Genomic DNA, 12740 nt, shown 5'->3' on the forward strand with positions numbered 1-12740 from the left:
GGCCACATCCCCCCGTTCTGGTTATTGGATCCTCTCCGGGCTTCCCGCCTGGCACAGAGTGGCAGTGCCACCCCCCCGTGCTGGGGACAGTGGCAGTGGGACCCCAGTGCTGATCTCAGCCTGCCGTTCCCTAGGGAGCATTCCACAACCCCCCAAATCCGGCTCCTGCCCTCCTTCCCTTTGGCATTTCCATGAGGCCTCGCGGCTGTTTGAGGAAGGGCGGCGGCTCCCCGGGAGCCCGGGGAAGGCTCTCACTGCTCTTTGTTCAAACACCTCTGACTTTTAAAGGTTGCTCCAAACAAACCCCGCTCCCTCCCTCTGCCCCCTCGGCCCAGGGAATTCCCTGCTTTGGAAAATCCGCCTCGGCCTTTGGCTCGGCAGCCGCGGCAAAGTTCCTCCGGTTCCCCCGGAGTTTTCCGGCTGGTGGAGATGGAAGTACAGGAGGTCTGTGGGATGCTGCTGCTCCACTTGCTCCCTAATGGGGCGGCTGATGGGGCTGCCAGCATTCCCGGTGATCCATCGGATCCTGGCAGGAGAGAGCCTCCCTCTAGCCAGGCGTGGAGCGTTTGCCTTTCCCGGTGCTCCATTTAACTCCATCCATCATCCCGCTGCTCCCGGCGGGAGCTGCTGCTCTGTCCCTCCGGCACTGCCGAGATGCAGCCGTGGCCATTCCTGACCATTGGGATCCTTGGAATTGCCAGCTGCTGTGGGTCCGTGCCGTGCTGGACATGCCTTGTCCCACAGATGAGAGGACAGGGAGGTGACGGGCGGAGCCCTGAAGGATGCAGGAGCTCCCAGGCAGTGGAGTAACCCAAATCTCCTGGGATTTCTCAAGGATTTGGGTGGGGGAAGCTCCACCTGGGATGGGCTACCTGTTCCCTGCCTCTGCCGAGTCAAACAGCTCCATCCCAGAAATTCCCCCTCTTTTTGTCCCCTGGGAGAGCGGGAGCAGAGTCCCTGCCCCTCTCCTGCTGGAGGGGCTGGGAACAGGCTGGGAACAGTGGGATTTCTGGCCAGGGCAGGGCAGGATGCTCCCTGGATGCCTTGGGCTGAGTGTGGCTGCTGGGAGCAGATTATCCCAGATTCCCTCCGGTCCAGGCAGCGTTTTGGTGGGATGAGGGATTGGGATGGGCAGAGCAGCGCTGCTGGGACCTTGGGAATGTCCCCCTGGGCTGCTGCGGACTGAGCAGCGGTGGGGTGGCGGCTTTGGGGTGCGCTGAGGGGATGCTGTGCTGCTTTCATCCATCCATCCATCCATCCATCCATCCATCCATCCATCCATCCATCCATCCATCCATCCATCCCTCTGCTGGATTCCAGGGATTCTGAGCTGCTGGACAGCTCCGTGGCTCCCTGACAGCGAGGTTGGCCCAGCCCTGAGGAGCTGTCTGGGAGTTTCTAGGATGGGGATAGAAAAGCATCCCGGGATGGCAGCGATGCTCTCTTGGGATGCAGTGCTGGGATTTTAGATCCGCTGGGATTTTAGATCCATTGGGATTTTAGATCTGTTGGGATACCACAGCCCCCCCCAAAGGAGCCCCAGATGCACCAGCTGCCTCAGAAATGCCTTTTAATCTGCGTTTATCTGCATTTTATATCCTAGTAGAACAGGAGATTCATCCCAAAAATGTAATTAATGAACAAGTCACATCCTCCTTAAAAGCTGGAATTCCTTGGCAGGAGCCTCAGCGGCCGATTCCGAGACGCCAGGATTTGTATTCATAAAGCAGGAATGAGCTCCAGGATTAACCTTTCCCATCCATCTTTATTTATTGAGTCATTAATTAGAAGCCTCTAATTTCCCAGGCTGCTCCTGCCGGGGGGGGGGGGGGGGGGGGAGGAGGAGCTGGAGGCTGTTTCATGGAGATGGATTTTGCCGGGATGGGCTTGGAAAAAGAGGCACTTCCCAAACCCAGCGCCCTGGGAGCAGCAGGGAAAACCCCAGAGCATCCCATAAATCAACCAGAGCGGCAAATCCACATTAACCCCCCCTCTTTGGTCCACCAACAAGGCTGGATTGGGTTTTCCTTGGATGTGGATCCTTGGGAGTGGGGTTTTGTTGTGGGGTTTGGTCTCGGAGCGGGATTAATTCCATATTAAATCCGAACGGAGCGGGGCCGCTCGAGGAGCTGGTGGGGTGTGACTGCTGAGGGATGTGTGGAGCTTGCTCAGTGTCCTACCGGGAAAAATGAGCTGGAATGGGATATTTATGAACCCTGGGAAGGCTGAGGGTGGCCTGGGGACAGCGCGGGGTCAGGAAGAGCCGGGAGCAGCGAGGGAAAAGCAGGAAAAATTCCGGGTTTGGGGGGAATTTGGGAGCTGTGCTGGTGTGGTGGAGAGGAGGGAGGAGTTGTCCTTCCTGGTATCCCGGTGCTGCCAAGCTGGGAGATTCCAGAGTCTGCTCCAGAGGGTGCTATCCTGGCACTGTGGGGGTTCCCAAAAAACCCGTGGGCATCCCGAAATCTCCGGTTTGCTCACCTGGGAGCAGCTTTTGGGAAGGGAAGGAGCGCTCGGAACGTCCCAAGGAGCAGCTGGGATGCAGGGCCCCCATGGGATCATCCCATTATCCCCAGCCTTTCATTTGAAGGAAAACAAAGCAAACCTTGCTCTTTGTTGTTTGGGACAGGTGGAAAAGAGGTGGAATTTTTCCACTTCTGCATCCCCGAGCTGCATCCCAGCTCTTCCCAGGAGTTTGTTTTCCTGTTGGTTTTTAACGGAGCGGTTTGGGAAAAGCTTCCCTGCTGAAGCGGGACGGAGGGAGGGGCCTGAGGGGGATTAATGGAGCCAAATTGATCCAGAGGGATCATCCACAGGGACAGGAGAGGTGCCCGCGGGACCGGGGGGCAGCTGTGATTGATATCCCAGAAATAATTAATATTTGGGATCTAGACAAAACAACGCAGCTTGGAGGAGCAACCAGGCCGCCAGTTTGAGGGCAAACTGGGCAGAGGGGATTTTCCCTCCGTGCCAGCTCTTCCCTTGCTTTTCCAGCTGGGAATCAGAGCGGGGAGCGCCGGGAGGGAGCGGAATCCGCCAGCCCTTAGCGGGTTTTGGGGCAAGAGGAGCTTTGGGATGTTTTTGTTGGGGTGTTTTCCCCTCCTTAGCGCCTTCCCGCTTGGAGCTGATGCCACCGAGCGCAGTGCCCGCTCCCCGCCGCATTCCTGCTGGGAATTGCCTTTTCCCGGCTCTTCCCGGGTATTTTCAGCCCGGGCCAGGGGTTGTTTTTCTTCCCCTTGGGACACGGGGGACAGCGGGGACACGGGGGGCGCAGGGAGATCCTCACCTCATCTTCATTAACCCCGCTAATTAGCGCCGGGCCGGCTCGGCGTTATGCAAATCAGCGCGAGCGCAGCGACCAATGGGATGGGCAGGATTTGCATAAGCGCGCGGTGATTTGCATACACGGAGGTTTTTCTGATTTTTCAAATTTATTTTTATTGCAAATATTTTTATTATTCGCCTTTTTAGTTTCATTTCTTTTTATTTATTCATCATTCTAAGGAATTACTTTTACTTTTAAACATTTATAATTTTAAGTTTTGTTTCTTTTAATTTCTTGTTTAATTGATTTTAATTTAGAACATTTTTACTTCTTCCTTTTGATTCATCTGTACTTCTTATTAATTCTAATACATTTGTTTTATTTTTTACAGTTTTTAATTATTATTTTCACTTTATTTATTTCAATTTCTTTTTAATTTCAGCTATTTAATTTTAATTTAAAACATTTCATTATTATTTTAATTAGATTTTGTTTTTACGTATTCTCTACTCTAATTAATTACTTTTAATTTATAAAAAATTAATAAATATTATTATATTTACTTTAATTTCTTATTCATTCAAATGAATTCATTTTTATTTTTAACATTTTCAATTATCATTTTCTGGTTTTATTCTTTCATTGATACATTTTAAAAAATATTTTACAATTATTTGGGAATTTTTTTGCTGTTAATTTTTTCATCTTTTACGGTTATTTTGGGAATTTTTTCCTCCTTTATTTTGATGCTCTGCTCCGAGAAAATGATTCCAGCCGAGTCCTCGTCCCCCATCCTCCACCCCTTGACTCGAAGCTTTCTTCCAACCCAAACCTTTTGTTTCCCAAGCCTTTCCTTTTCCTCGGGAGCTTGAGCTGAAACATTCCCGTGGAAAGGCTGGAGCCAGGGGAGAGGATCCAGGGAGTGGGAAGGAGGCGCTGGAAAATGAGGAGATTTGGGGTTTTGTTGGATTTCCTTGATGGGGGCCCATCAGTCAGGGGGCCTTGAACTGGGATCAAGGACCAAACTCCACTTGGATCATCCTTGGGATGCTCTGAGGGCGCTGCCGGCAGCTCTTTGCTCCTGGTGGCGATGGATAATTAGGAGTGGAGAGGAGCCTCCGTTAATTACAGCCCCGTCGTTATGCAAATGGCACAAATTGGGGGGGGGGAGAGATGGGGCAGCAGCCTGGGCCAAGTGAGGGGTGTCCCCATCCCGGTGGGGCTGTCCCCATCCCAATGGGGCTGTCCCATCCCAGTTGGAGCATCCCCATCCCAGTGGGAGTGTCCCCATCCCAGTCGAGTGTCCCCATCCCAGTGGGGCTGTCCCCATCCCAGTGGGGTTGTCCCCATCCCAATGGGGCTGTCCCATCCCAGTCGGAGCATCCCCATCCCAGTGGGAGTGTCCCCATCCCAGTGGGGCTGTCCCCATCCCAGTCGAGTGTCCCCATCCCAGTGGGAGTGTCTCCATCCCAGTCGGAGCATCCCCATCCCAGTCGAGTGTCCCCATCCCAGTCGAGTGTCCCCATCCCAGTGGGAGTGTCCCCATCCCTGTGGGGGTGTCCCCATCCCAGTCGGAGTGTCCCCATCCCAGTGGGGCTGTCCCCATCCCAGTCGAGTGTCCCCATCCCAGTCGAGTGTCCCCATCCCAGTGGGAGTGTCCCCATCCCAGTGGGGCTGTCCCCATCCCAGTCGAGTGTCCCCATCCCAGTCGAGTGTCCCCATCCCAGTGGGGCTGTCCCCATCCCAGTCGGAGTGTCCCCATCCCAGTCGAGTGTCCCCATCCCAGTGGGAGTGTCCCCATCCCTGTGGGGGTGTCCCCATCCCAGTCGAGTGTCCCCATCCCAGTGGGGCTGTCCCCATCCCAGGGCCACCTTTTAGGGTGGCGGGGGGAGCTGGTGCTGGTGGGGGAGGTGTGGGGACACCTCCACTGCCGGCAAATCCCTCACTTGGAGTGGTGAGACTCCAGCGTGGGATCTTCAGAGAAGCTGTGGATGTCACATCCCTGGCAGTGCCCAAGGCCAGGCTGGCCGGGGCTTGGAGCAGCCTGGGATAGCAGAAGGTGTCCCTGCCCATGGGAAGGGGGGCACTGGATGATCTCTCTGCTCTTCAGCCCACCCATCCCTCTGCTCTGGAGCCAGGCTGGGAGAGCTGGGGGTGCTCACCTGGAGAGGAGAAGGCTCCAGGGAGAGCTCAGAGCCCCTTGCAGGGCCTAAAGGGGCTCCAGGAGAGCTGGAGAGGGACTGGGGACAAGGCATGGAGGGACAGGACACAGGGAATGGCTTCCCAGTGCCAGAGGGCTGGATGGGTTATTGGGAAGGAATTGTTCCCTGGGAGGGTGGGGAGGGGCTGGGCTGGAATTCCCAGAGCAGCTGGGGCTGCCCCTGGATCCCTGGCAGTGCCCAAGGCCAGGTTGGACACTGGGGCTTGGAGCAGCCTGGGACAGTGGGAGGTGTCCCTGCCCATGGAATGAGATGAGCCTTAAGGTCCCTTTCCCACCCAAACCATTCCAGGGTTCCATAACACGAAGAAGTTTCTCGCTGGGATGCAGAGCCAGGATAGAATCGATCATGGAATGGTTTGGGTGGGAAGGGACCTTTAGGCTCATCTCATTCCATGGGCAGCGACCCCTTCCCCCAAACCAGGTTACTCCGAGCCCCTTCCAACCCCTGAACGCTTCCAGGGATGTGATCCCAACATCTCCAGGGCTGAGCAAGGCATTCCCAGCTTCTGCCCCACCTCATGGCCGTGTCTCTGTGCCCTATCCAGGCGGGAGCCTCTCCAAGCAGGATTGGACCATCCAGTGGCCCAGCACGGAGCCGGGCAAGGAGAACAGCCCCGGATGCCCCCCCGAGACGGGACCCTGGGGCAGGACGCACCCCAGCCCCAAGATCCAGCCCAAGTGCGGGCAGCACCACTGCCACGCCAGCTCGTCCCACGGCCCCATGTACACACACGTGGACCGCCTGACCGTGGAGGGTCACCCGGGGCTCTGCCCACCCCTGGAGTCCGGCCACCGCTCCCTGCCACCGTCCCCGCGGCAGCGCCACGCCGCGCACACCCCCCCGCGCACCCCCAACATCGTCACCACCATGACGCCGCCGGGAACGCCGCCCGTGCGCCGCAGGAACAAACTGAAGCCCCCCGGGACGCCCCCGCCCTCGTCGCGGAAGCTGATCCACCTCATCCCGGGATTCACGGCGCTGCACCGCAGCAAATCCCACGAGTTCCAGCTGGGGCACCGCGTGGATGAGGCGCACACCCCCAAGTAAGTGGTGCCCGCCGGGTGCTGGTGCGTGCTGGGAGGGGGATGAAGCTCATCCCAGCGCCTTGGGAAAAGGGCTTTTATCCCAAATGGCGGGGTTTTGTTCGGGGGTTTCATGTGGAAAACCCTTTTCGCAGGGATGTTGTGGGATGGTGTCGGTTCTGCTGCTCTGGGATCTCATTTTGGGGGGGGGGATGAGGAACACCCAGGGGCTCCAGGACTGTTGGCTGGCATTTTGGAATGTGGGATGGGAGGGCTGGATTTTCCAGCTGCTGCACGGGAATGGCCGTGAGAGCTGCGTGGGGAAGGTGAGTGCACGCTGGAGAGAGATTGGAATCATCACCTTCCAGCTGGAAAGTGGATTTAGGGATTTAGAAATCCTTATGGAGAGGACGGTTTATATTCTGGAGACCCCCCCGGGATCTGTTCCATCCCTGGCGGCGTTCGGAGCGCGCTCTCCGGGCTCAGCCACATTCCCGCTGCTCCTGCTCTGCGGCTCCGGGGCCGGCAGAGGCTGCTGCTGTGCAGGGAAAGGATTCCCTGGCCTCGCTACATTCCCTCCTCTCCATCCCTTCCCACCCCTTCTGGTGGCCGCGCTCAGACAACGCCTCGGCGTGGCGGAGGGCACCGGTGCCACTTCGGGACATCCCCTCCGCTCCCTGAGGATGTATTGGGATGAAGCTGCTCCACGCTGGCTCCCAAAACAGAATCCCAGGACGAACTGCTCTTCCTGTCCCAAAATTTGGCGATCTTGAGGATAAAAAGGCCGTGCCAGAATCCCGGGAAGAGTCCCCTGAGGGATGTGGAGGGAGCCTGGATACCCTGGCAGGGCTCAGACCCTCCGGGCTATCCGTGATATTTGGGCAGCTCCAGCTGGGACACGGGAAGAGTTCAATCCACTGAGATGCTCCCAGTGCCAGACCCGGAGCTCCCCTTGTTGGGGCAGAGGGGACCAGAGCGGGTTTGGGGGTGGCAGCTGTGTCTGGTGGCCTCAGCATCGTGGTGTCACTTGTCCCCCGGGCTGTGGCTGCGGTCTCTGCACGAAATGCGGGTGATCATCCGTCCCCCTTTTTCCCTGAGCTGGGAATTTTTGGTCTCCAAAGGCTTTTAGCTGTTGGAAACGAAGCCATTTCAGCTGGGAAATGCCTCCTGGAAGGCCACCCTCGCCCTCGTGCTTCGGCACCGGAAAGAAAGTGTTTGCTTTGGTCGGTCCCCAGGAGCACCCCCGTGTCCCCAGGGGGCATCCCGCCATTCCCAGGGAGAATTCCCGCATTCCCAGGGAGCAGCCTCTCCCTTCTCCTGCTTTTATCGCCGTTCCAGCTCCCGATCCATGCTCTGCCCTCACTAGAGAAGGTCTGGCTGAGGGCACAGCTCCCCCTGTTTGATCCCCAGGGTGGGCATCGGATATTCCCTGATGATCCTGAGTTAAAGTTGCCCGGCACCACCCGGAAGGGAGCACTGGAGGCACTGGGAGAACTGGATGCAGTCAGGCGAGGATCAAAGGAATCAAGGTTTAGGGTTGGAAGGGACTTTAAAGCGGATCTCATTCCAAGGGCAGGGACTTCCAGCCCTCGTGGTCACCCTGACGTGGAGCTGGGGCGAGGTTTGGATCATCACCATCAAATCTTTTGGCCGCTGATTCCATGTGGGAATGGGATGCCTGGAATTTCCTGCAAAGGGAAGGAGCAGGGAAGGGCGTGGAGGTGGAAATGTCCCACGGGGTGACACAAACACAGTGGTGTCCCCTCTGTCTTCATCACCCTCCACCTTCCTGGTGCAGGAACTTCCCAAAGAAGCTGTGGCTGTCCCTGGGTCCCTGGAATGTCCAGGCCAGGTTGGACGGGGCTTGGAGCAGCCTGGGACAGTGAGAGGTGTCCCTGCCCATGGCAGGGGTGGAACTTGATGGGCTGTAAGGTCCCTCCCAACCCATTCCATGATTCCTTTGCTCCTTTCCTGACTGCACCCAGTTTTCCCAGCATCTCCAGCACTCCCTTCCCAGTGGTGCTGGGCAATCCCAACTCCCCCTTAGGGAATTAATCAAGGGAACAGCCAATATTGGCAGGGCCCCGTTGTGCTCCAGGGGCCACTGCGCTGGGTCGGATCCGGATTCCCGAAAACCTCTTGGAGAAGCAGGGAAGTTCATTTTCTCTAATGGCACTTAATGATTTTGCAGGAGACAACCACTAAATCCTGCCTGCTAATCCCATTAGCGCTTCGGGATTGTAATTAGTGCGGTAAAGAGGCAGCTTCTTCTTTCTTCCTTCTTTTTTTCCAGCGCATCCCTGCTGGAGTGGGAGTTGTTTATTAGCCTGGATGAGGTGGAAAATGCCTGGCACAGATAAAAAGTGGATTAAAATGGAAAAAATTTTGGGCTCTTCTCAGCTAATTGTTATTTTATGACCACAGAATTTGAGGATGGAGGATTTTTTTAATGTCACACTTCCGCGGTGTCCGAGTCCAGTGCCGGAGGGAGCTCATCCCTGGAAGGGGATTTGGAGCCTTCCCTGATCAGCCCCTGCTGGTTTCAGTTGTGCCCCGTGGCTCTTGGGTTGCTTTGGATCGGGGCTTTCTGTTCCCTGTGTCCTGTTCCAGCATGGAAGGAAGGGCTGGGCTCGGAGAGCCAAGAGTTTGGGACACTCCTGGGGATCCCAAGTGCTAGGTGGGATTTCCTGGAGTGATTTGGGGTCGAGATTTACCCCCATCCTGCCTGTTCCCTGCAAGGACCCTTCTGAAACCCTCCCAGGAGAGAGCTTGGTGTCCCTCAGGCTGATTTATGGGATGGTTTGGGTGGGATGGGACGTCAGGGACAGTCTTGTCCCACCTTTGCCATGGACAGAGACACCTCCCACTGCTGCTCCCAGCCCCAATGTCCAACCTGGCCTTGGGCACTGCCAGGGATCCAGGGGCAGCCACAGCTGCTCTGGGAATTCCATCCCAGCCCCTCCCCACCCTCCCAGGGAACAATTCCTTCCCAATATCCCATCCAGCCCTGCCCTCTGGCACTGGGAAGCCATTCCCTGTGTCCTGGCACTTGTCCCAAGTCCCTTCATCTCCTCCCCAGCTCAGGATGGGGTGAAACGGGCTCTGGGGAGCCAGGGGTGACTTTGGTGGAAGGAAAAACTCTCTCCCCATGAGCTGTGGGTCGGGATTGATGGAGTGGAGCCCTCAGGGTGCTCCAGGGCTGCTCCTGCTGGATTTTTCCACCTCGGCACAGACAGAAAATAAAACACCACCATTTCTTTGTGACAGCAGCAGCAGCGACCGGGTCCCCTCCGGAGCAAGGCCACCGTGTAGCGCTTGATTCCCGCTGACAGCTCATAAACTCCTTTGAATGTTGTGTTTCGGATCTCATTCCCAGCGTTTAATCCATCATTTCTGTGTGCCAAGACCTTCTGAGGCAGGGGTTAAGTTTTTTTGGGGGGGTTTTTTATGGTGTTTTTGGTATTTTTTTGGAGCTCCCAGCCTCCAGTTTCCCTGCACGGAGTCTGCAGCTGTTGACCGTAACTCCGAGGTCCGGAGCATTACTCCTGAAAAGATCCCCTGACTTCCATAAATCCTCCATCCACAAACATCTCGGGAACGGTCCCGAAACGGAAGCAAAACATCGAGAGTGGCTGATGGTATAATGCCCATTTAACACCTCCTGAGCTCCACGGGCTTGGAATCTCTCAGGGGTACTCAGGGATTATCCCAACTTGGAATGGGAAGTCTTAAAAATCCATTGCCTGGGGAGCCAAAAAGTCCAGCTCGTTAAGGGCGGGTGTTAACCCTTGGAAGGGGTGTCCGAGGCGGGATCTGCTCTGGGGTGTCCTGCCCAAAGGGTTGAGGGGTGATCTTTACCCTCAGACCCATCCTTTGGCCTGTCCTTGCTCCTTTGACCTCTACTTAGACCCACCCGTCAGCCTTGGACCCATCCTTGGACCTACCCTTCATCTTTAGACCTGCCCTTGAACCCATCCTTCATCCTTGGACCCATCCTTGGACCTGCCCTTCATCTTTAGACCTGCCCTTGAACCCATCCTTCATCCTTGGACCCATCCTTGGACCTGCCCTTCATCTTTAGACCTGCCCTTGAACCCACCTGTTGTCCTTGGACCCATCCTTGGACCCGCCCTTCATCTTTAGACCTGCCCTTGAGCCCATCCTTCATCCTTGGACCCCTCATTAGACCTGGCCTTTGTCCTTTGCTCCGTCCTTTGTTCTTTGACCTGTACTTTGACCTTTTCTTTGTACTTAGATGCGTTCATCATTCTTGGACCCATCCTTAGACCCATCCTTCATCTTTAGACCTGTCCTTGGACTCATCCTTGGACCCATCCTTAGACCCATCCTTCATCCTTTGGCCCGTACTTAGACTTTTCCTTTGTACTTAAACGCATTCTTCATTTTTAGACCCATCCTTAGACACTCTTCATCTTTAGACCTGTCTTTGGACCCATCCTTCATCCCTGAACTCTTCATTAGACCCAACTTTCAACCCATCCTTTATCCTTTGCCCCATACTTAGACTTTTCCTTTCTACTTAGACCTGCCCTTCATCCTTAAACCCATCCTTCATCTTTAGGCCTATTCTTGAACCCACCTTCATCCCTGGACCCCTCATTAGACCCGTCCTTTGGCCTTTGGCCCATCCTTTGACCTATCCTTTATCCTTTGACCTGTGCTTGGACCAGTCCTTCATCTTTAGACCTGTCCTTGGACCCATCCTTCATCCCTGAACTCTTCATTAGACCCAACTTTCAACCCATCCTTTATCCTTTGGCCCATCCTTAGACCCATCTTCCATCCTTCGACCTGCACTTAGGCCCCTCCTTCATCTTTAGACCCATCCTTGCACCTGTCCTTCATCCCTGGACCCCTCTTTAGACATAGCCTTTGATCCATCCTTCCTTCTGGGTCCCATCCTTTGTCCTTTGACCCTTTCTTCACCCTTGGACCCCTCATCAGACCCATCCTTTGTCCTTTGACCCTTTCTTCATCCTTGGACCCCTCCTTAGACCTGTCCTTCACCTTTTAGCCCATCCTTCTCCCTTTGGCCCATCCTTAGACCCATCCTTCATCTTTACACCTGTCCTTTGACCCATCCTTCATGCTTGGACCCCTCCTTAGGCCTGTCCCCTGACCCGCCCTTCATCCCCTGACCCAGGCTAAGGGGAGCTGAGCCCAAACCCCCATCTGCTTCCCAGCTGTGGCTCCTTTTGCCACGCTGCTGTCTGGCCACATCCATGAACTCCGTGGCCCTCAAGGAACGTCCTCTGGGAAGCAGCTGGAGAGGGCAGATTGGAGCATGACCCGACCGGGCTGAGCCCCGGGGATGTGCTGATCTCCAGCTGCTGGCCAGGGTGGGACATTTTTGTGCTGCACCTAGGTCAGGTCTGGGCTGGGAGGAGGCTCCTCCAGCTCAAGGCAGCTGGATTTTGGATAAATTCCCCATGAATTCTCCTTATCCTGTGTTGTCACAGCGACGTTCCAGGCATGGATGTTTTCCTGCTGGAAAAACCTGTTGGTTCAAAGCCTGCTGGGGGTTGATTTCCTTCCCTTTAGCCCCGTTGGCACCGAGGTGGTTTTCTGGTGGGTTTTTTCCAAGCTGGGGTGAGGATTTCCTGGCTGGGTGAAGTCAGATGTGAAGTTCAGATGTGAACTTCCAATAGAGCACGTCCCCATTTTCTCCTTTGCCTTTTCCCTTGTATTATTTCCAGCTCTAACTTTGGACACTTTCCATCCTGTGGGTGTTCTTCTCCATCCCACGTAACAAATTCCTGAGGACGGGATATTTCCTGTGGCACTTGGCCAAGTCCAGCACCCAACTGGGGCCATCAAGGCAGAGAGGTGAAAAACTGAATCCTGGACCTCCAAAAACCTGGGAGCAGAGGCCAGAGAGGTGAAAAAATGAATCCCAGATCTCCAAAAACCTGGGAGCAGAGGCCAGACAGTGAAAAAATGAATCCCAGATCTCCCAAAACCTGGGAGCAGAGGTCTTCTCCACCACCCCCACCCCACCGAGCAGCCTATGCTTAGGCTGTGCCTCAGATCTAATCATTTAAGCCGGTCCTAAATAGGCCCTGGTGGGTCATTAATTCTGCTGCTCTGCAACCTTGATAATAACGACGTTTCCCCTTGTAGCGATTCCCACCCAGCCGGTGGATCGATTGTTTGATGTTCCGCACGGGCAGGATTCGGGAGAGCGGCGTCCAGACAGCTCCTCTGACATTCCCC

The 12740-nt window shown here is 55.5% G+C and overlaps 1 protein-coding gene across 1 annotated transcript in view; it reads left to right on the forward strand.

The window, feature by feature from the left end:
* Positions 1-12740, forward strand: part of KSR2 (kinase suppressor of ras 2) — a 75766-nt gene that overhangs the window by 9233 nt on the left and 53793 nt on the right. The window contains exon 4 of the mRNA XM_069030931.1: positions 6029-6527. Within this exon, the coding sequence (XP_068887032.1) occupies positions 6029-6527 (499 nt within the window). The remainder of the gene's footprint in view (positions 1-6028; positions 6528-12740) is intronic.

The sequence above is a fragment of the Aphelocoma coerulescens genome, chromosome 15 (genome assembly GCF_041296385.1).
Source record: "Aphelocoma coerulescens isolate FSJ_1873_10779 chromosome 15, UR_Acoe_1.0, whole genome shotgun sequence".
Classification (NCBI taxonomy): Eukaryota; Metazoa; Chordata; class Aves; order Passeriformes; family Corvidae; genus Aphelocoma; species Aphelocoma coerulescens.